This window comes from Hippichthys cyanospilos, chromosome 14, assembly GCF_059441005.1.
Source record: "Hippichthys cyanospilos isolate Australia breed blue-spotted pipefish chromosome 14, RoL_Hcya_1.0, whole genome shotgun sequence".
Lineage (NCBI taxonomy): Eukaryota > Metazoa > Chordata > Actinopteri > Syngnathiformes > Syngnathidae > Hippichthys > Hippichthys cyanospilos.
The window spans coordinates 12,052,185-12,072,573 of NC_142382.1; the positions used below are offsets into that span (position 1 = coordinate 12,052,185).

The 20,389-nt window shown below is 38.5% G+C and overlaps 2 protein-coding genes across 4 annotated transcripts in view; one reads left to right on the top strand and one right to left on the bottom strand.

The window, feature by feature from the left end:
• Window positions 1-432: 432 nt before the first annotated feature.
• The window catches only part of dnajc17 (DnaJ (Hsp40) homolog, subfamily C, member 17), a 33,969-nt gene continuing 14,012 nt past the window's right edge, over window positions 433-20,389 (bottom strand). The window contains exons 11-13 of one of the 2 annotated variants that reach the window (XR_015867788.1): window positions 2,314-2,498; window positions 2,144-2,205; window positions 433-1,197 (exon numbers count right to left, since the gene is read on the bottom strand). Coding sequence is in view for 1 of the 2 variants with exons in the window: in XM_088433304.1 (XP_088289430.1) it covers window positions 2,373-2,498 (126 nt within the window). In the remaining variant the exon portion in view is untranslated. Of the gene's footprint in view, window positions 1,198-2,143; window positions 2,206-2,250; window positions 2,499-20,389 lie in introns of those variants that run through there. The other variant, XM_088433304.1, reaches the window with a different exon arrangement.
• LOC148413003 (cdc42 effector protein 3) lies at window positions 13,348-16,951 on the top strand. Of its 2 annotated transcripts, XM_088433306.1 has the most exons (3): window positions 13,348-13,493; window positions 13,636-13,725; window positions 14,882-16,951. In XM_088433306.1, the coding sequence occupies exon 3, from the start codon at window positions 15,018-15,020 to the stop codon at window positions 15,630-15,632; it is 615 nt and encodes a 204-aa protein (XP_088289432.1). In that variant the 5' UTR covers window positions 13,348-13,493; window positions 13,636-13,725; window positions 14,882-15,017; the 3' UTR covers window positions 15,633-16,951. The 2 variants fall into 2 exon arrangements, with proteins under 2 accessions (XP_088289432.1, XP_088289433.1); XM_088433307.1 differs by lacking the exon at window positions 13,348-13,493 and having other exon boundaries at window positions 13,604-13,725.

Below are 20,389 nucleotides of genomic sequence, written 5' to 3' on the forward strand. Positions count from 1 at the left end.
TTGCATGAGTAATTGTGTAGAACAAACTACATAGAATCAAGGAACATTATGCAGGGTATCTGCAGAATAAAGGACGGAAAATGAAAGACCTGTTAAGGTCAAAGTCACTAAAGATTCTAATGAGGAAAGGCCGACATGAGTTCCATAGTATAAAGCTAACATTAAAAATTGTGAAACACTAAATGATACTAAATGTATCAATTATTATCAGCATTATAAAAAAAAAAAAAACATTATTTGTTTACACATATATTTTAGCGGGCCGGTGCGGCTCAGTGGTCGATTGGCCGTCAAACTATCGAGAAGTTGTGGGGTTGATCCCTTGACCATGTCAAAGTGTCCTTGTGTAAGACAATGAACCCCCCAGTTGCTCCTGATGTCAAAAAGAAAGGAACGTGCTATGGAAGTAAATGTTCATTGACCATTTTACCGTGTAATCAAAAATTATTTTTAATGTACAAGTCATTCTTTTCAAAACACATTTTGCAATTTGTTGTTGAAGGAAAATGGCATCACATATACTGATGGCCCAGGTAACAACCCAGAAAACAGATGAGCCTTGAACAATTTCTATCAATAGTATGTGGTAAAATGCATTTTTTAAAGATATTAATTGTATGCAAAAATATGTATAACATCAAATTCATATAAAATATTACATTTCTTACTGATGTAAATGGTTATATACAGTAAGTTTAATATTTTTTCATTACAAATTGTATTTAGTTTTACTTTACCTTATCTAGGATTTTCCCATCTTCAGTAGAGGCAGTATGAGTATTTCAGAGAGAAAAAAGATTCACAAAGAGTTTGCCGGTAAAGCCTGACAAAGAAGGCAACTCACCAAGCCCATCCTACCATCCTGGTTCGCATGCGAGCCACTGCAGGCTAAGAGCAGGTTTGGCAATGGATCAGCTTCCGGTAATTGCATTTCCTCTGTTGTCTTTTGACCAGATCTATTTTTTTTTATGTTGTGTGTTCCTGGACCTTTCTTATTTTCTGCTGTTAAAAAAAAAAGATACTCATAAATAAACTCATGTGATGAAGGGCATTGAAGGAGAAGAGCAGATGTCTTCCACCGCACGACCATGTTCCACAGCTGGACATTGTGTAACAAAGCCGCACAGCAGAGGTGGGAGTGGCAGGGAGAGGTTGAATGTTGTGAAGCCACCATGTTGGTCAAAAATAACACAATGTCTGCAGAAAAAGCCACCACAAGACCTAATTTACACCAAAAAAAGGAAAAAAAAACTGAAAAATGGAAAACAAAGCTATTTCATGATGGTTTACTAGGTCATGGACGACAGACGACTTCTGCGTCAGAAGGTTTTGACTGGCAAATTTGTATTTAGGGTCTGACCGATTCACTGTCCAGCTGATTGAATCACCCAATTATGGTCTTTCAAACATCAGCCTACAATAATTGGCCAAATGGCCAATATTCACTGATAATTTTAACTATTTACCTCGTGCACTCTAACCATTTAGAGCAGTTGTATATAAATAACTGATGTCCTTATTTACTACACATAAATTTATACCATGTATCCTTTGATATATACGGTATGAAAAATATTGCTGACAAGGTCATTCTGCGGACCTGTTAGTCAAAACAAAGCAAATCTTAATTTTTACAAGCAATGATTAGGTGAGAAGTGCAAAGAGGAAACATAATCTAAAAGAAAAAAAATTATAAAATACATAATGCAACATAAAAGGTAAAAATGTTAAATATGACACCCATTTAAATACTAGTAACATAAACAGATATGACAAGATTTAATATCCTTAGAACTTCATTAGTTGCCATGGGTTTTTTTTTAATGTTTTTTTGTGGGGGAGAAATGACTTCTATATAGACACGGATTGTGGTTTGGATTGCTGTGTGTCTCAGCTGCTTTCACTGAGTTACTGGACAAGTACACAGTCATGACACAGCAGAAGGATTTTGGCTACATTAAAGTTGCCAGACAACTCATACCCATTGGAGTACATTAAGGTTTTAACAATGACGGAACTGCAACTGGATTGTATACTCATTAAATCATTTAACTAATGTATTCATTGTCAGATTTTTTAACAATGGTGCGTGAGAATATGTGATCAGATTTTCTACGTCACTTTTGTGCTGCACATTTCATACCTGCTTCCTGTCATCTCTGAGACGTTATGACTTAACAGAATCCTACGAGTGCCCTCTCTTCACTAGGGGAGAAACACAGCATGCAAATTAAAACCATAGACTTTCTGTGGTCGATAAATGTTTATTTATTTATCTGATTCAGCACAAAACAACACAAAGAAAAATGAAACCTTCAAACAGGTGTTCTGTTTATTGGCTACGGTCCAATGCAGAGCAAGGTTCTCTGGTGCTAGGACGCAGCTGCTTCTTCAGCGTCCTCCTTTTGTATTTGCTCAATAAGCCGCTGTCGCTCAGCTGCTTGTCTCATCTTCATCATCACCACACTCTCATAGTCGCGTTCACTGGTCAGGGAGCCCTGGAGATGAAGCATTCACACACATATGGTCAAAAAGATGCCCCATATCAGTGACAACAGCTTTATTGCCAAGTATCATAAATGGCAATTCCAGCCATCCAAGCAAAACATTCTCGAGTTGCGCAGGCGAAAAATTACACATACAGTACTCCCTTTAACCAAAGAAAAAGCTGATACTTTTAACTTTTTATTTAACACTAATATAATGAGGCTGTATTTATAGAGCAGCAGTTCTCAAATAGAATTATGAGTATCCCTTTGATGCATGAGGGCACATGAGCGGAACGTGGGATTTTAATAAGGTTTCATTTTTTCTTATCAAATTAAGAGTACATTAATTGGAAAATGAAACACTGTTTTGCTGATTTGTGTTATAGTGTCTCCTTTGCAAAAAAGGTGTATGCCTATTTTCTTAATTTTTTTTAAGGACGTGCAGTTCATTTGTGATGTTTCGCAACCAGAAATTAAAAAAGATGATGTTACACAATGTTACATTTTCTGGATTTTTAAACAAATTGGAGTTGCAATGTTTAATAAATCATGTATGGATGTCACTGCACCGTTTTGAGTCTTGTTTTTTTTTTTTTTTGTTCTTTTTTCTTTTATCCAAGATTGGTTTGCATTGGTTGGGGGCAACTTGGCTGATAAATAAACAAATATCATATGATATAAATATCATATTCTATCATTTCTTCCCCAAAAATGTTATACTGGTGGTTTTTGACCAGGTTTTTTAATTAATTTACTTATTTTATGGAAACAGCATCACAGGGCACCACATGACATAACTGTCACCATTCACTGTATGTTTGCTTTCACGACCATTCCGCATGCTCTCATCCCTCTAACCATCGCCATGACAGCAAGCCGAGTGAACATGCACGAGACAGCAGCCTGGAGAGCTCGTGTGACAGGGTAATTCCGTTACCGGAGGTCATTACACAGACTGCATTAGGCCTGGCAGTGGCCTGGCCTCTAACAGTCTATGCTTGATTGCTTTGCAGGACTTGGGCTTACAGAAAGTGACCAAAAGACCCAGAAAGAGGGAAAAGAAATGACAATGGTCACTAGTTAAGAGCGAATCAAATGGAGTTGAACAAAGACCAAATGTCACAAGTCTATTTCGACACTCACTCACGGACGCAAACACAATTTGATCACTGATGTCACTTACAGAACAGTGGAAACACCATAGTGCCCAAAGATGGACTACATAGCAGAAGACATGCAATTATTGTTAATGTGAGCATAATTGACTATTTCTCTTCAGGCTTTGGAGGCCAAGTGTCCTCAGAGAACGCCGTTCTTTTCATATGATCATAGCCAGAATGTCTGGCGGGCCAAGGAAGTGTCTCTTTAATGAGACATTGTACTGCAGGACAGATCAAGTGGGTCTGTGCATGAAGGTCTGGGGGAGAGCTCTAGTGATCCAAAAAGGAGAGCTAGGCTTTTGTCAATGCGCTCACTGGACTACGGCATCTGGAAAGCATCACGGGGGACTCCAGCATCCATGTGCTGAGCGAATGAGGGTAAGTGTTGAGGAAGATGAGAGGGTCGATGAGGGGAAGTTCCCCACGACTCCCCTCGCCATGCGGCCCCTGGATTGAGGAAAGCTGCTATTATCATTCCAGCGATGTGAGCTCAAGCCCTTGTCTGACACGTAACTATGAAATATCACGCAAACGACATTAGATAGTCTAAATACCTCTTGCATCCTCAAATTAAACAGGACGCTAGCAAGTATACAAGCAAGCTGTTGGAAATGCATAGACCCCTTTGGCAAACTAGCCGCACTCCACCTCGCCCTCTATTGGTCGCTTTGGTGGCTTGCAAGTCAGGACAGATGCGGGACGGCTTTTTGAATTTTCATTTTGATATTTTTGACAGGACATTTTCTTTCCTATACAGTCTAATGAGATGATCCGGAAGTACTTGGGGGATAGATCAGGAGAATTCTAAAAATGCCTTGGAGGAGTGCCTGGATGCAATATTTATGCCACCTTAATTACTCCTGGCTAACTTTTCCAAAATCATAATACCCACATTTTTTTAAAGGCAGAAATTAGAGATGGGACGAGAAACCTTGTGGCTTCCAAATCTTGTGAGATCTCGTCCCTGCACAGCATAAGATCCTTTTTCTTTTGGCTGTTTTTTGTTTTTTTGCGCACCAAAGTAGACAAACGAATGCATTGCCTGTTACAGATCTAGGAAGAAAGCGCTGTCAATTTTGGTGAAACAAAAAAATAAACATTACCATACCATACAAAGCAAATATTATATGGACACAATGTTCGTCTTTAAAAATGAAGGCTTTTATTTTGAATTGTTACCAGAAAGTATGTTGCAACAATCGCTGACGTAATTCGGCACAACCTGATGCGGCAGGAAAGTTGCGGATCGCGATTCGATACAAACTACACAACGTAGTTCTGAAATCACATTCAATCGCCTATTCAGGAAGTTAAAAATGCTGGCATTTTACTGTGCTCTGTTGCCAGAGTTCACCATGACTTATAGGATAAATTAACCGCATAAACCTGGCTGACTCAAATGTATGTTCCGCGGTTCTGACGTCACTTCGTCTCAATCAATCTATCAATGGGGAGAGTTATCAAAAACCTTATCCAAAAAACGCTCTTTAAAATAATTATAAAATCACTCTAAATTAAGTGGAACTGTGGAATTTGGGCTTCTGTGTTTATATTTGTTTTTCACCCAGATAAATAAAAAATGTATATATTTAATTTACCTAATACGTACACAGTCTCAATATCTCCAGCCTTACAGGAGGAATTACAGGATGCTTCAATTACCTCCAAATCACCTGGAGGCGATATTTTGGTTTTGGTTATATTATTTATATTTTGGTTTGTATGTTCAGGAAAACTCAAACATTGTGAAAACTGAGAAAAGTATGTCAGGCATTATTTTATATTACAAAATGTGCAAAAATCTAACTTTGTCTCATGCTTGTGGCACCAATTTCATGAGATATCTGTTCTCGTGGGATTTGTGTCTTGTTCCATTCTTAGCAGCAATATTTTAAGCAACAGGGCACTGACTGTTGAAATACTCTGCATGTACCACACTAAGGATTAAAAATATACATATTAGTATTGTTGTCATAAATATTTTGTTTAAAAAATAGAAATAAAACGTTTTCAACTAGTGGTTATAATTATATGTTTTCAACATCTCTTTATAGTTTATTTTATATGGGCAATTTCAAATATCAATAAAAATATCTTCAGGGGACCCTTCACAAAAACAACAATTACAGTATCTATGTAGGCCCTATATATAAACAGTATAGTAGGTACATAAGTATGATATACACTAGGGTGTGATGTATTTTGGTTTTTAAGATACTTCTTTCATGTTACTCAACAAAATATTTTGTTATTTGCATATATGCAAGAAAGACATCAGCAATACTTCTCATCATGTGATGAATCAGCGCTGTCCTTTCCTTTGTTGGAAAGGAAACACTTGTTATCTCTCCTTTACCTGACATCATCATCCAACAAAGGTGATTGAAAGGTGGCATAAAGGTTAGGAGATTTTCATCATTTTCTGACGAGGCCCCTGGTCGTTTTACGTCCGGGCCATGCCAGGGCGGTTAGGGCTTTTCTGAGCAGTGGGACACATTTCTTGTAAGAATGGATGATGTTTCCTTGCCCACGGTGCTAACTAACAACGTACATGTTTAGCCAGTGCATCACCCTGTTAATGCAACACTTGCTGTGCACATATACATGCATGTGTGCGTTGTTATAATGCTGCGGCCCACAATGAGGAGGAAACCGCAAAACACAAACAAGGGGGCCTGTGCAAAGTCAAGGGAGGCGGGAACAAGGCCACCGCAGAGGCAGGATGGCAGTAAAACAAACACGCACGCACACTGACTCAAGCTGAAGATTAGCCCTGTGACATCAGCACATGGCGAGGCCTCAAAACAGCACACACCAGGCTGACCCCAGGCCAGGAATGACATCATGAATACCTCCTGTGCTGTGAGTCAGTAGAGTGTGCAAATAGACGCTTATAGTCTGACACTCCTTCTCAGACACAGCAGGTGGCAGCTCATGATGCAGGTGGCCACTCTGTTCCTCTAACACAAGTTGTTAGATCAGCAGTGGTGAACAGTGTGCATACAGTGTTTGAGTGAGGAAGGAACTAGCCTGAAAAAAATACCGTAGTAAATTGTGGAATATTTTGGCAGAATCTAATTATCCATCCATTCCCCCAATCTCAGATGACTTTTGGTGATAAGCAGGTTAGCCAAACACGGGGTACAAAGACAGTCATTCACACCGATTCACAATTTAAACAATATTAACATATTATATACATGTTTTTAGGAGGAGTAGGAGACGCACGAGAATACCTAAGCAGAAGAATAACGTGCAAAAAACACAAGAATAATTTAAACTCAGAACTAGAGCAAGACATATGTTTTCAGGGCCAATACGAAATATTTACAGTCAAGGAGACGGATAACCAATATTTGAGTTGATATTCATTTTTAGTAGAGAGGAAGATAGGGGCATCAAAGTAATAAATAAAAAAAAAACATTATTACCTTTATAACATTTCTGTTTATTTGAACACCTTTTTACTTACATTTTACTTACTTACACCTTTTTACTCCATCAAAATGTCATTTTTTTTCTTTTTTTTTAACACATTTTAAACAACATCTACCTTTGTTGTAAAATGCTTTTAAAATGTTGAGAGAGGTCCCAGGGTCATTTATATGTCTTAAAAAGCTAAAAACTTAACAGTAGCTTCCTATAGTACTCAACAGTAAATCGAGTCATCTAAATAACAGAAATTTCGCTTTAATTTCAAACGAGAGAAAAATCTGCAATGTTACTAAGGTCAGCAGAATCTCTTGTTCACTGAAATTTTAAATAGATTGGTTCCTGAGGTTAACACAGTCTAAAAGTGATCTTCTACCATCAGATTTGAAAAATGGTGACGTCGATAATCTTTAAAATGACAAATATTGGCACAGATAATCGGCCCGGGCGATAACCGGTCTATCTCTACTCAGAACCTTTTAACTGGGAGGGAGAACTGTCACCCTGTGGACCCTCAAAGAAAAAACAGACAAACAAACAAACACAAAATAAAAGAAAATGCATATAAATTTAAACTACACAGCCTTTTCTATTGTTCTGAATGATCACAGCAAATGATATGATACCAGGAACCTGTTAACCCATAAAATGATATTCTACTTTTAATTCTTATTTTTTAATAGCGGAATGCTCTCATACAGTTTCTGAAGGTGTAGTTTGTTTTTGCTCCATGTAGGATTAACCTAAAAAAAGCAAAGAGAAGAATGTGGGAAGAATACTTAGCAACTCATATTGATACATAACTAACAGAGCTGGCATTTTTTCCTTTTTTTTTTTTCAACACAACCTACATTGCCTTGCCTGAATGCAAATCATCATAGATTGTAGCAAACTTAATTAGATATGTAGAGATGTGTGCTTCTTCTTATATGCAGGAAAGTTAAGAAGATTAATTTTTAAGTTTTTATGAGGACAGAGTCAGTAAAGTAATAGTACGATTATTCCCTTATAGAAAAATGTGTTTTGAAATCTAGTCAGATCAGATATCTGACTGCTTCTAGACTATTTTTTCCAAGAATGAACACAGAACAACAAACCAAAAGGGCCTCTGTGTGTAGCAAGCTGTCTTTTAAACAGAAGTTTAAAATCCTGACTCAAGCATCTCTTACAGATTTAAGTTTCGTAAGGTCTTGTTGACAAAGCTGAACTTTAGAGTCAATTCCTTTGTGTGTAAGTGCGTTCGATTAAATATTACATGGTTATAGCTTTCTAACCTTGAGGACACAAAGCTCTTCAGGTTTTATTTGTCAATAGATTACTAATTTAAGTCATTAGATAAATTACAAACAAAATCATCCTTTAGCCAAGAACGAAATTTGCAGGCAACACTTCCAAGAAATGGAAGCTTCGTGTGCACATACTCCTCTGCCTCAAACGAACACGGCTGAATTTAATCAAGGAACTATTTATCTGGTGGCATGTGTGTCTTTCTAGTACTGTTCATGTCACAGAGATATGGAGAGTATGATTTATGTTGTGTGAACCCTCATTTAGAGATTATTTATGCAAACGTTGGAGAGACGGCGTGTGTGTGCCGTGCTAAACTAAAGGAAGGCAAGCAGGGGTAATGCAAAAATGAGAATTTCTAAAGACAGAGCTCTGGAAATGGTAGAGGATTAATCATCGGTCATTATGAAATTCAGCAGACATAAACCCCCAAAGGTCTGGTCGATTACAGTGTTTGTGTTGGTGAAAGACAAACACCACACAAAGATTAAGGTCCAAATCTACTTCCTGCATTTTACCATTCACATGCATGTTTTGAGAACATCTGGTTACTGAATGGAATTCCAGTACAAGACCGCCTTTGATAAGGCAGCAAAAGCAAGAAATATTCTGTGAACAAGGTCTCAATGAACATCATTATTGTATGTGACAACGAGTTATGCAGCACGCATATTTGAAATAGATGCATCATGTAAAGTGACATATTTTGAATCGAAAATACATACTATATGATATTATATGATGTGTAAATATGAATTATAAATGTATTTTTTGTTTGTTTTTATTGTTTTATATTTAAAAAGTCTTCATGCTTTACATATTATTTAAGACAAATATTACTGCAGTACACATATTTACTTAAATCTTAAATGAGTAAACCTTATACACTGTACAGTAAATGAACAGTTACCCCTTTCCATACTTTGAAGTCTCGTGCAGCTGCGGTCATATTAGCAGCAGCCCGGATGTTGAAATAAAGTCAAATCTGTACATAATCAGAGATTTTTACACTTTAAATTTTATTTTATTTTATCATAAACGGTTTCAAGGTAAGATATTTCAAACGTTCTGGTGCACGTCTGCTCCTCAAAGTGTCGATATAATTACTGCAGTAGTTCCACTTCCGAGGAGAGCCCGTGGCAAGTGCATTTATAGTTACCTCGTCTGTCTGGCATGCAAGAAATCCTCACAGCATGACCGCCAAATGTATAATATATATATATATATATATATATATATATAATATTCACTGCAGAGTAACTTGTCTGTGGTTTCCCCAAAGACGTGACAAGTGAAAGACGATTGAGTAGAGGTAATCACTGTTGCGTGCAGACTGCAGATTTTGTAACAGTGAGAAGAGTAAGAAAGGGAAAAAATGCATACGTGCAGACGTGTATGCACAGGGTTGCATGTGGTCATAATATTGGACGAGGCTATTGGACAGAGCTGTTTGGAAACTGTTGGGCAAAGGAAACAAACATTGAGAAGAGAAATGACAACAGAGGCCTGAACTCCTGGTGCCCTGGCATTTCTCATGATGGATGGGCTTAGGGATCCCAGAATAGCAAGTGTGTGGGGGGTTTGGCTTCCTGAATAGCCAACAATATATCGTTATAAAAGCAAAATTATGTCTTTCACGTCTTTGCCTTCCAGGAAAAACTCTGATTACAACAGATTTTCGACTAAAGTAAAAGCGGCTATAGGACAAGGAAAAATGAAGCCTTTGCCTTGGAGATGTGACAAAGAGGTCAGGCAGAAAATATGAAATGCAAGTTCCAAATAAACAAATGAGTAGTGCCTGTAGTCTGTGTTGCCATGTTAAAAGGACATCTTATTGTTTACAGAGCAGAACCGGTGGAAATATATCCATTATGCACAATCTGCATGCCATTTACTTAAAAGCTCTCCTAAATGCACAGTAAATACTGTGATTTATATAATAAATTACCACAATTTTTTCAATTGCATTTTAAAAATATTTCCCTTACGTGACTGATTAAAAAAGTGCTGATATTATTTATTTGAAGAAAGATTTTGCCTACTTTTGCCATTTCCCTGAGAAAACATACTGCTGGTGCCTTGAATAATACAGCCTCAGTCATTCACTGTGCATGTGATGTGGATTTTTATAAAAAGGAAGTTTGTCTTTTGCACCTGTTGAATAATAAAAACTACTGAGAGACATGCGCGGCTCGGTGGAAGAATGTCCGCCTCAAAGGTAATCGTTGCAATTTCAAATCCACCTTGCTCCAGCCCTCCTATGTGGAGTTTGCAGGTTCTCCCTGAGCCCACGAGTCCTCTCCGATTTCCTCCCACACTCCAAAAACATGCGTGCCAAGTGTATAAGACACTCTAAAATTGTATTTCGGTCTGATTGGGTACATGTATGGTTGTTCATCCCTCTGTGTCCTGCAGTTGGCTGGCAACCAGCTCAGGGTGTCTCCTGCATAGTGCCCATAGACAGCTGGGATACCAGCAAGCCTGTGATCCCCTGTGAGGATAAGCCGCTCTAGAAAATGGATGGATGGATGACAACGCCATAAGAGAATACTGCTTTATTCAGTCAATCCAATCATGTAGAGATTTGTTATGTTTTCAATAGGTTGAATTAGGTCTTAAATGAACATTCGATAAATTCAACCCTCGACTTGTAGTTATTTACTTCATTTGGCCGCCTGTCCATTTGACTTTTGACACCTTGACAAAGAGTGACTAACCTCGAGCAGCGTGAACATTCCACTTTGTCAGTCCGTTTTTGGATCGTTTGGGTCAAGCATCTCTCTCTCTCTTTGATATACTTAAAATGAATTATTTTACATTATTGTTCTGACATGTTTTTGATGAAATACCATAGAGCGATGGAGTATTGTGGGTTTTTTTTCCTGTTTCCATCAATGCATATTAAGACACAATACAGCATTTCTGGTAGAGTCTCACTGCTCGAAATTTAAGCCTATTCATCTTCCCAAAACCACGCTCTTGTATAACTTTGCTGAGTTGATTAGAGGCTACTGTAAGCATTGTAGAGTCTTACCCTCACATTCAATAATGCCAAACCTGGACTTTGGCAATAGATGGATTAGTCGGTTTTGTGACCGACACATGCTGCAGAATGTACGCACTTCCTTTCTGTGAAGTTTCTTTTGGAGCGTTGTCAAACAAATCAGGCCTTGAGTCCTCTCACAGGAGACAAACAGTGATGACGAACGCTCACTGAGATCTTTTTCATCTGAATTACTGCAAGGAGATTACAAAAGATAACTACCAAGAAAAAATGTGTTTGAAGACGATCACATAAACCCAGCAACTACTCAGCTACTCAACTGAGTCGCTCTAATTTGAGCAGAAAAAATGTTTTTTCCAAGACATAAGCCTATCAGAATTTAAAACAAAAAATGTGAAACACAAAAACAAGCGAAAAGAAAATGCAGAAAAGTCTCAGTTTGGGTTTCCTACATAAGTCAAACCAAGTTCTGAAAATAGTTTTATCCTGTGACACACCATCCAAGAGGTTAGTCCTAGCATTGCTGGATCCACCACACTGGCCGCTTTGATCAGAAGGCTTACACAAAAAAACAGTCACGGCTAAAGGCATCAGCCCACAGGCAATATAGCATGACAATAAACTTAACACATTATGCACATACTTGGTGAGTCAGGGGCCATGTGATCTCAATCCCAAATACCTCAAATAACAGTGGCTTCAGTCTGATTGCGAGACGAGAACATGAAATCAAGTTTGTGTTTCTGCTTTAGGTGATTGCAGGAAAGGGCTTTTCGGAGAAGAAAGTAATTTATTCACAGTCAGCCCAGTAAAATTTTAACTTGGATATATATAGCTGTCAATGGCAGGGAATGAGTTAATGTTGTATTTCATCACTGAGTAAATGTTATGATAATTTCATTTGCGTGAGAAATTGCATCTGGAGTTCTGGCATCAAGAGCGTGCAGTGAGAGAACACGAGGAGCAACGCCTATTGTTTGTTAGATCAATGTGAAGGATACCACTTGTCCATTTGCATTGCCTGCATGTTTAATATTATTGAACAAAAGGAAAGCACTGAATATGGATGAACTCATAGTTTTATAAACATGATGTTACTTTTATAGCAGGGCGGCAACTTCAATCAATCAATCAATCAATCAACTGAATAAAATAAATAGAAAAAAATATAGCAGCTCAAAAGGCATTCAAACGCAAGGGTGCAATAGCTGCCAAGAAAACAACAATGGTGGCTTATACCCTGTCATTTTCTGCTATTTCCATTCCTATATCACTTTAGCATTCCAAAGTCAGGAGATGTGACTGTTAGAACTGTAACCAGTTATCTTTTGCTTTTATCTGTCTTGTGTAACCATTGCCACCTGCACACACATGCCTGTGTGCGATACTGTGCTTTGATTACGCATTGACGCTGTAGGCCTCCATTCAGGCAGAAGGGCCTGCAGAGTGGTTAGGGGCTTTAGACAAACCTACGGCAGTCAGGAAATCATGAAATCAGCAGAGCAGAGGGACAATGACATGGAGATTAGGGATCAGTTAACCTCCTCCTCTGGGTAGCTGGCCTGTTTGCTCACTGACCGTGACTTCCTGCTTTTCACAAAGGCGCACACACGCTATGCAGCATGCAGCCTCTAAAACACAACTTGTTGCACTTTTCAAATTCAACCACTCTCACCCCTTTCACTCTGTCATGCAATCACACACTGAGCAGTAGTTGTGTACTTCAGTCGAATGCCAGATTAGTCAAATAATCAGTAGCTTTGACCCTGCGCCCAGCCTCTTCCATAGGTAATAGGTGCGGGCAAGTATCCAGCAGGACTGACGGTGACATTGGTGACTAAGCAATCGACTTACTTGGAAACCTGGATATCATCAGACGCCTGGCAACTATCAGAGAATAGAATGAGTGTAAGGCGAAGTAAGAGATATCTTTAAAAAAAAAAAAAAGCACTTCTTCCTGGAGCCATTGACGTGCTTGGACTCTGACCTCACCTGGTTTATCACTCATGCAAAGACTTTCAACGGCAACACACCTGAAGAGGTCCACAAAGAAAATGGGAGCTGGCAAAAGGAGGGATTATTGAAGAAAAGACCAGAGCTTCAATGGACCGAATGCAAAAGGTAGCTATACAAATTAAGGCAAAAGCACTGTTGTGCCACTGAGGAAAAACCCATGTTATCTAAGTTGGTGAATGTCCCAAGGCTGTGTGATGAAGTCTTCTGTGAAACTCTGGAACAAGCCCCGTCATGTTGTGTTTTTCAGTGTTCAGGTATGAGGCACAGCCAGGTTTCATGGCAGTTTCAAGTTTGCAGGCGTGGAGTTCAAATATCCATTTGTTGCTCAAGAACATAGGTAAGACCCAATCAATCTTTTGGGGAAGGAAACGCTTTGAATAATTTATTGTTGAATGTCGGCTCATAGTTTCAAGGGCTGGATTCCTAATCTTAAAGGTGAATCATTTATGGCAGCATTTAGAGATCATTTAGAGTGTTTCTTGGCCAATCTGCTTTGATGGGCTTCTTTAATTTAAACTTGGCTACATGGAGCGTTTCCTGGACAAAAACGCATGGCTGAATCTCCTCCTTGGCCAAACTGACATGTTGCGATCGGAATGCTGCTGTGTCCGTGCGCTCCAATCTCCTGCTGCTTACTCAAGTGCCGATAAAACCTTTATGGGCCAACAAAGTCTGTTTGCTATAGTGGCTTACAAATTTACAAAGTGAGTGTTTCAAGTCACGAACACAGCTCTAATGTGGGCAAAGCTGTTTGGGAGACCGTAAAATCACAGACCCTGACATGATTATCTAATCTTTACGCCAGCTATGGTCCACTCAGTTTGGTTTTACTTATTACAATAATTATAACTCACAAAATCTGAAAGGCTTTTCATTTTCTTTCAACACTTAATATTTACTTCATGTTTGGCTGTTTGCAACCAACACAGTTATTTTTAATATAGTCTTGAAGAATTTAGAACTCAGTTTAAATTATTCATGAAGAAAACAATTTTGTCATGATAGTGTTCCAAGCTGCTATTACAGAAAGAACAGTAAATAAAAATATGAGCTTCACAGTCACGCAAGAAACTAATTTGTGAAACAACTCTTACTGGAAGTCTTGGGCTGACAAACAGACTTCCGCTGAAAGATACACAAATAACCACACCTGCTTTTAAGGGTTTGAAAAGTAAATATTTTAAAATTAAAGCCTCAAAGCACACATAGAACACCCACAGCTGCCAAAAAATTCAGAATTTCATTCAACCCAAATCAAGTGGAGCAGGTGCAACCTCTACATAAAAGCTGCCAATTCATTTTGAGAAAATGGGTAAAGCCCACTTGTTTCACAGGTCCTTGCACAATAACACGAACAGAATTAGCACCCGCATTAACTAAACCAAACCATTATATTAAGTTATTTATAAAAGATATTTGACATATACTGTACTAAATAAATTAAATGTTAGATTGGAAATAATGACATTTATTTATTTTTTTTGTCTTTGCAGAGGGCAACAATGCTTCCAAAATGTCGGATTCCAAGTGTTGACTGTTGAATAAAGAAGGAAATACAAAAGGGTTCTTCGACTTTGATCATCTTTGAAGGATATATAAAAACACCGCACTTTATAAAAGACTGACAAGATGCCACTTAGAACATCCTTGCATAGAAAGTCAACAAGTGGCCGTTGGTCAAGCAGGCCCTCAAAGCGCAGAGAGGTTCTCTCTGTCAATATGATCAGTCTACCACTGGCCGACTTCCGACATATATCCCATATTGGAAATGACGCCAAAAGAGACAGCTTTGGAGACCTTTCTTTCCTAAAAAAAGGACACAATATGCTTCTACAAAGCTCCCAAAGTGAGCAAAATCTCTTCATGGCCTGCTCTCCACCGCCAAAGCCCCCTCGTCTGAATATGGAGAACGAGGGTTTGGAGAGCCCTGGCTGGCCTGTGGACTGCCAGGACAATGCCAGTCAGAAGAGAAAGAAATGCAGCTCTATGCCCTTGCTGGACAATGAGGAAGATGAGACTGAATTGGTGGACAGCCATGAAAGTGGGAACAACGTTGCTACCAACAAGTTTTTCAGAGTTGGATGGAGCGATCTGAGTGCAGACATGAGTGGAGACACATCGGTAGATGGCGACAACAATGAAAAACAACAAAAAGAGGAGGACAGTAGCTTTTCTTTTAGCCTTGATTTGGGTCCTTCCATTTTGGACGATGTTCTGCAGGTGATGGACAGACTTCAGCAGTGAATGAAATTGCTAGTGGGAAAAAGAGAAAAGTGGGCAATCAAACGCCAGTCTTTTTTGAGACATAACATGATCTCTTCATTGTAGTTAAAAAAAGCCCACCGTGACTTGGCAAGAGGATGTTAACAGCCAAAACATGGGAGATAAATTTGCTGAAAATATCTGCATTCATCCCTGAATAGTGGTAATCTTGTAGGCAAATCATATTCAGAGATGCAAGTATGAACATCTCTTTCTTTTAAAGAAAGAAATATTTACTAAAGTCTGCCTCATATTTCTCATTGTGGAGACACTACCCATGCTGAACTTTGAGTAGTCTATTTTCACCTTTGTGAACTCCCTTTGCCATTATTTGCGAAACCACATCATACAATACTTGACAACTGTAAAGGCTTAATTAGTGTAGCGTTTTGAAAAGAAAAGCTGCAGCTGGAACCCAAGAAGCTGTGGTATCTTGGCGTGCCTTCTAATCTGTTGTGTGCAGAGGGCAATTTTTCCTCCGCACGCATCTCTGAGGCCCCACTCAAAGGTATACCAAGGTACCCCCCTTTCTCTTTCAATGTAGTGAAAACAAACACTTAGCTCTGCTTCTAATAAAAGTCTGTGCCAGTAGTGGCAGGTTTCACTGTATCCCAAGCACAGCCACATGTCTAAGACCTCAGAGAGTAGAAATAAAACCTGAGTGTGCTGTTTTCTTAACTGCAAACAGAGTCCCCCAATACTCTAGTGAATGTCACACAAGAGAGAAAGTGGAAAAAGGTAAAGTGATACTTCCACACATGCAGGGGGTGTTGAGGGAAGAGGACCAGAGACATCCATTACAGCTGTGAAAGTCTTGATGAGGATTTAAGCACAACCTTCTGACAAAACAAACCTCTGACATGAAAAATATATGCTTGTATTATGACACACTCTTGCCCACATGAAAAAGAAAGAGAATACATGTGAATGTGGGCACATAAGGAATGAAGAAGAGAAGATACGCACATCTCCAGTCAGTCATCTTTCAAAGCAGAAGGAAAGATGGGAAATCCAATTGGGGCTAAAGCCACAATGAGCCACATACCAAGGTGCCACACGGGTCATGTGCGAACCACAAGAGTCTCATTGCTAGGAAATGCACTTGGAATTTTGTGCATGTCCAACAGAAACAGTCGAGTTGTGGGTACTTCTGCACGGTATCCTTTTGGATTGCTTCTTTTTTAATCTGAGTGTCATTGTCCCTGATTTTTTTTTTTTTTATATTGAAATCAGGAACAAGATTGTGAAATACTTCTGGATCGGGAAATGTACTGTTTTGTATTTTAGAGAAGTAAAGCTATGCATATTTAAAATACCGAGTCTGATTGTTTTGTGGCCGGAATTACTCTTTGTCAACAGTACATTCAGAAAAGGAGACTTTGTTGTAGCTTTTACAATCAAAATCAATTGTAAAGAAATTCGTCTTGGACATGATTAAAGAAATTAATGAAAAAACGTAGATGCAGAATGAAGGAGCTTCACTTCACTTTTTAAAAATAGAAGTATAAACTGCAGCGGTACAATAGGTCAACATCAAAATCATAAGAAAACAGACCCTGCTTTAACCAATACCACACAATTACAGTATATGTTTTCATGTATTTAATGAAAATATCCAGTAAACGTTCATAGAAAAAGTAGGAAAAAGAAACTCTGGGTCAAGAAAAGGCCAGCCCAATATTTGGAGCAATTTGACCCAACTTCTGGGTTGTTTTATAGTTATTTTTTTGTCTTGTACAAAATGACTCAGGTTTGGCCTTGTTTTGTGCAAAATACCCCAGATGGGTCAAATCCGCCCAAATATTGGGTTTGTCTTTTTGTGTTCGATAACTGGGTTATTTTTAACCCACCTGTTTTTCGAGTGTAAACAGCAATAAGCTAAACCATTTGTTTCCTGTAGATGCAGATAAGACACACATATCAATCAAGATGATGTTTGGACCATCCCTCTCCACAAAATTGTTGCAGTTCAACAAAATTCCTGGGATGTCTGGCATGAGTAGCTCTCTTAAGGTCATGCCGCAGCATCACAACTGCACTGAGGTCAAGACGTTGATTGAGCCACTCCAGATCATTTTCTTATTCTGAAAACATTCTGTGGTTGATTTGCTTCTGCGTTTTTGATTGTTGTCCTGCTGAAACACCCATCGTCTTTTGGGGTTCAACTGTTGGAAAGATGGCCTCAGGTTCTTCTGCAAAATATCTTGATTGACTTGTGAATACATTTTGTGTTGATGATAGGTAGCTGCCCAGGTCCTGAGGTAGCATCGCAAACCCATGTGCGCTGTTGCAATTCTTTATAGCTTGGCTACTCCTTGGCAGAAACAACAGCGCTAAACTTTCTCAATTTATAGATAGCTTGTCTTGGTAGGGTTAGGGTTGACCTCAACCCGACTCAGATGCTGTGGCATAACATCAAGAGAACCTTTCACACCAAACATCCCAAGAATCTTGCAGAACTGCAACAGTTTTTTTTAAAGAGGAATTGTCTAAACTTCAACCATTGATTGTTTGATTTGCTACTACAGGAAACTGTATTTACTGTATTTGAGGCTAATGCTGCCAAAAGAGGGTCAAAAAGTTGTTAAATCCAAGACTTGACGTTCCTTTTTCTTCCTGTCCTGTGCATGGTTAAGTTACTTTCAATAAACGTAAGAATATACAGTATTCTATTTGCAGTACTTTGGTTGTATTAGTTCAAGCAGGCTGTTTCTTTATTCTTCTGATTTTAATGATCAGATCATATTTTAAGACCAATTTTTGCCACTGTACATTCAGCAGTGTTCAAATAAGGTACTACAAAAAGCTCAACTACTAGTATGGCATTTTGCATGTAATGATGTAGGCTTAATTTCCTGTCTGTTCCAAGGGCCCTTTAATCAAAGTGTGTTTGTCAGACAAAAGAACTATGAAACGTTAACACCCGATGATGTAAAGCTATATTTGAAAAGGCAAATACAATAAATCTTGGCACTTCATGTGAAGTCATATTTGGGGAGGTAAAGTGTGACGAATCACACAACTGTACCTCAACAAGTGGTCAGCCACATGATTGACTAAATTAAATGCAATGATATTGCCTGCACAGCACAAATCTCAATCACATCTGGTACTGCTTCTTTCCATCCAAACATCTCAACTTGCTGTCACACAGAATACCAAAAGCACAGTCATGCCTTTGAAAGTAGCTCTTATGATTTATGAATTTTGTCAAGGACGAACTAAACACTGAAAATATTGTTTTGGCAAATGAGAGATGTGTCCTTCTAATGTACTCACATCTCCCAGCACAACTTGATGCTACTGAAATATATTTCAGGTTTCACACACACATGGCCATGTTGCGAAATTGATATTGTTTGAGCTGTCTGTCAAGTCATGTCAGAACATTATATCAGGTTAAAGACGGTTGGGATTAAAGCAATTCATAACATATTCAGAACAGACTCTTAACACAATCATTCTGTTCTCTTGACCACACTAAAATTACACCATATATTTTCAAAACTGATAACAATGCAAACATATCTTTTCTCTAAATCGGTATGTTTCACACAAATTAAAATCAGTGCATTCATCCTATAAACAAGGGTTTTGCTTCGTTTGACACCCAACAGCACATTACCAATACGAAATGAGTTTGTCAAAAGAATTTTCTTTATTCTGTAACGCAGTGAATATCCACCACTCATATTTAAAGGGGTGCTAGGTCAGGCTGTGCAGTGCATGACACTGCATACACTTGATGACGTACATGGAGATAATTCCTTCCTGACTCTAGTGCTAATTTTGGTAAAGGTGTCATATTCACGCAACAACCAACAATCCCAGAAAAGGGGATGATCTGCTGATGATTTGGTTTGTGTCATGACAAGTCAGCAATGCCTCTTCACTTTTAGCTGAATAAATCAAGCATGGACATGCACAAACATAAATCTTATATGATGGAGTCACTTCAATTTTGATATCCAGTAGTACAGTAGAACTCCTCAACAACGAAATAATGTTTGCAGCCAGACAATTTTCACAACAGGGAACATTTCACAAGAGCAAATCCATGTCTCGTACGTAAACATAAAAAAAGATGTTGTGCAATCAACAATCTGAAGTTAAAAACAAAACCATCAAAGAGATAGATAGATAGATAGATAGATAGATAGATAGATAGATAGATAGATAGATAGATAGATAGATAGATAGATAGATAGATAGATAGATAGATAGATAGATAGATAGATAGATAGATAGATAGATAGATAGATAGATAGATAGATAGACAGACAGAGACAGACAGACAGACAGACAGACAGACAGAGACTCCATTTACTGCCCCCTTTAAAGTATGGCAGAATATCATCTGACTTTGGGGGAAAGCCGCACAGAGTATAAAGTGCTGCAAAACGCGTGTCGGCGCGTCAAGCATAATAAACAAAGCTAGACTCGTGCTGCAGGCTTGTTTTCGCTGTCGTGAATTTTCAGTGCAAGGCAAATGTATTATGCAAGAGGGGGACTTTCCTTTTAGAGCGAAGTAAGAAAAATGGAAAGGCTTCAATGCATGAAGATTTTTTCACACTGGGAGGTATTTTTGCACATGCAGGTTTCGGTATAGAGGAGTTTTACTGTACACTCACTCACATCACTGAAATACAATTTGGGTATGTAAGAGACCAATTATCTATAATTATTCATATATTCAATAAAGTGGGATAGTTTCGTTCAAGATGATTTTGGATTGTAGC

Excerpts from the sequence above, each read along its gene's own strand:
- LOC148413003 (XM_088433306.1), top strand. The coding sequence starts at position 15,018 with ATGCCACTTAGAACATCCTTGCATAGAAAGTCAACAAGTGGCCGTTGG.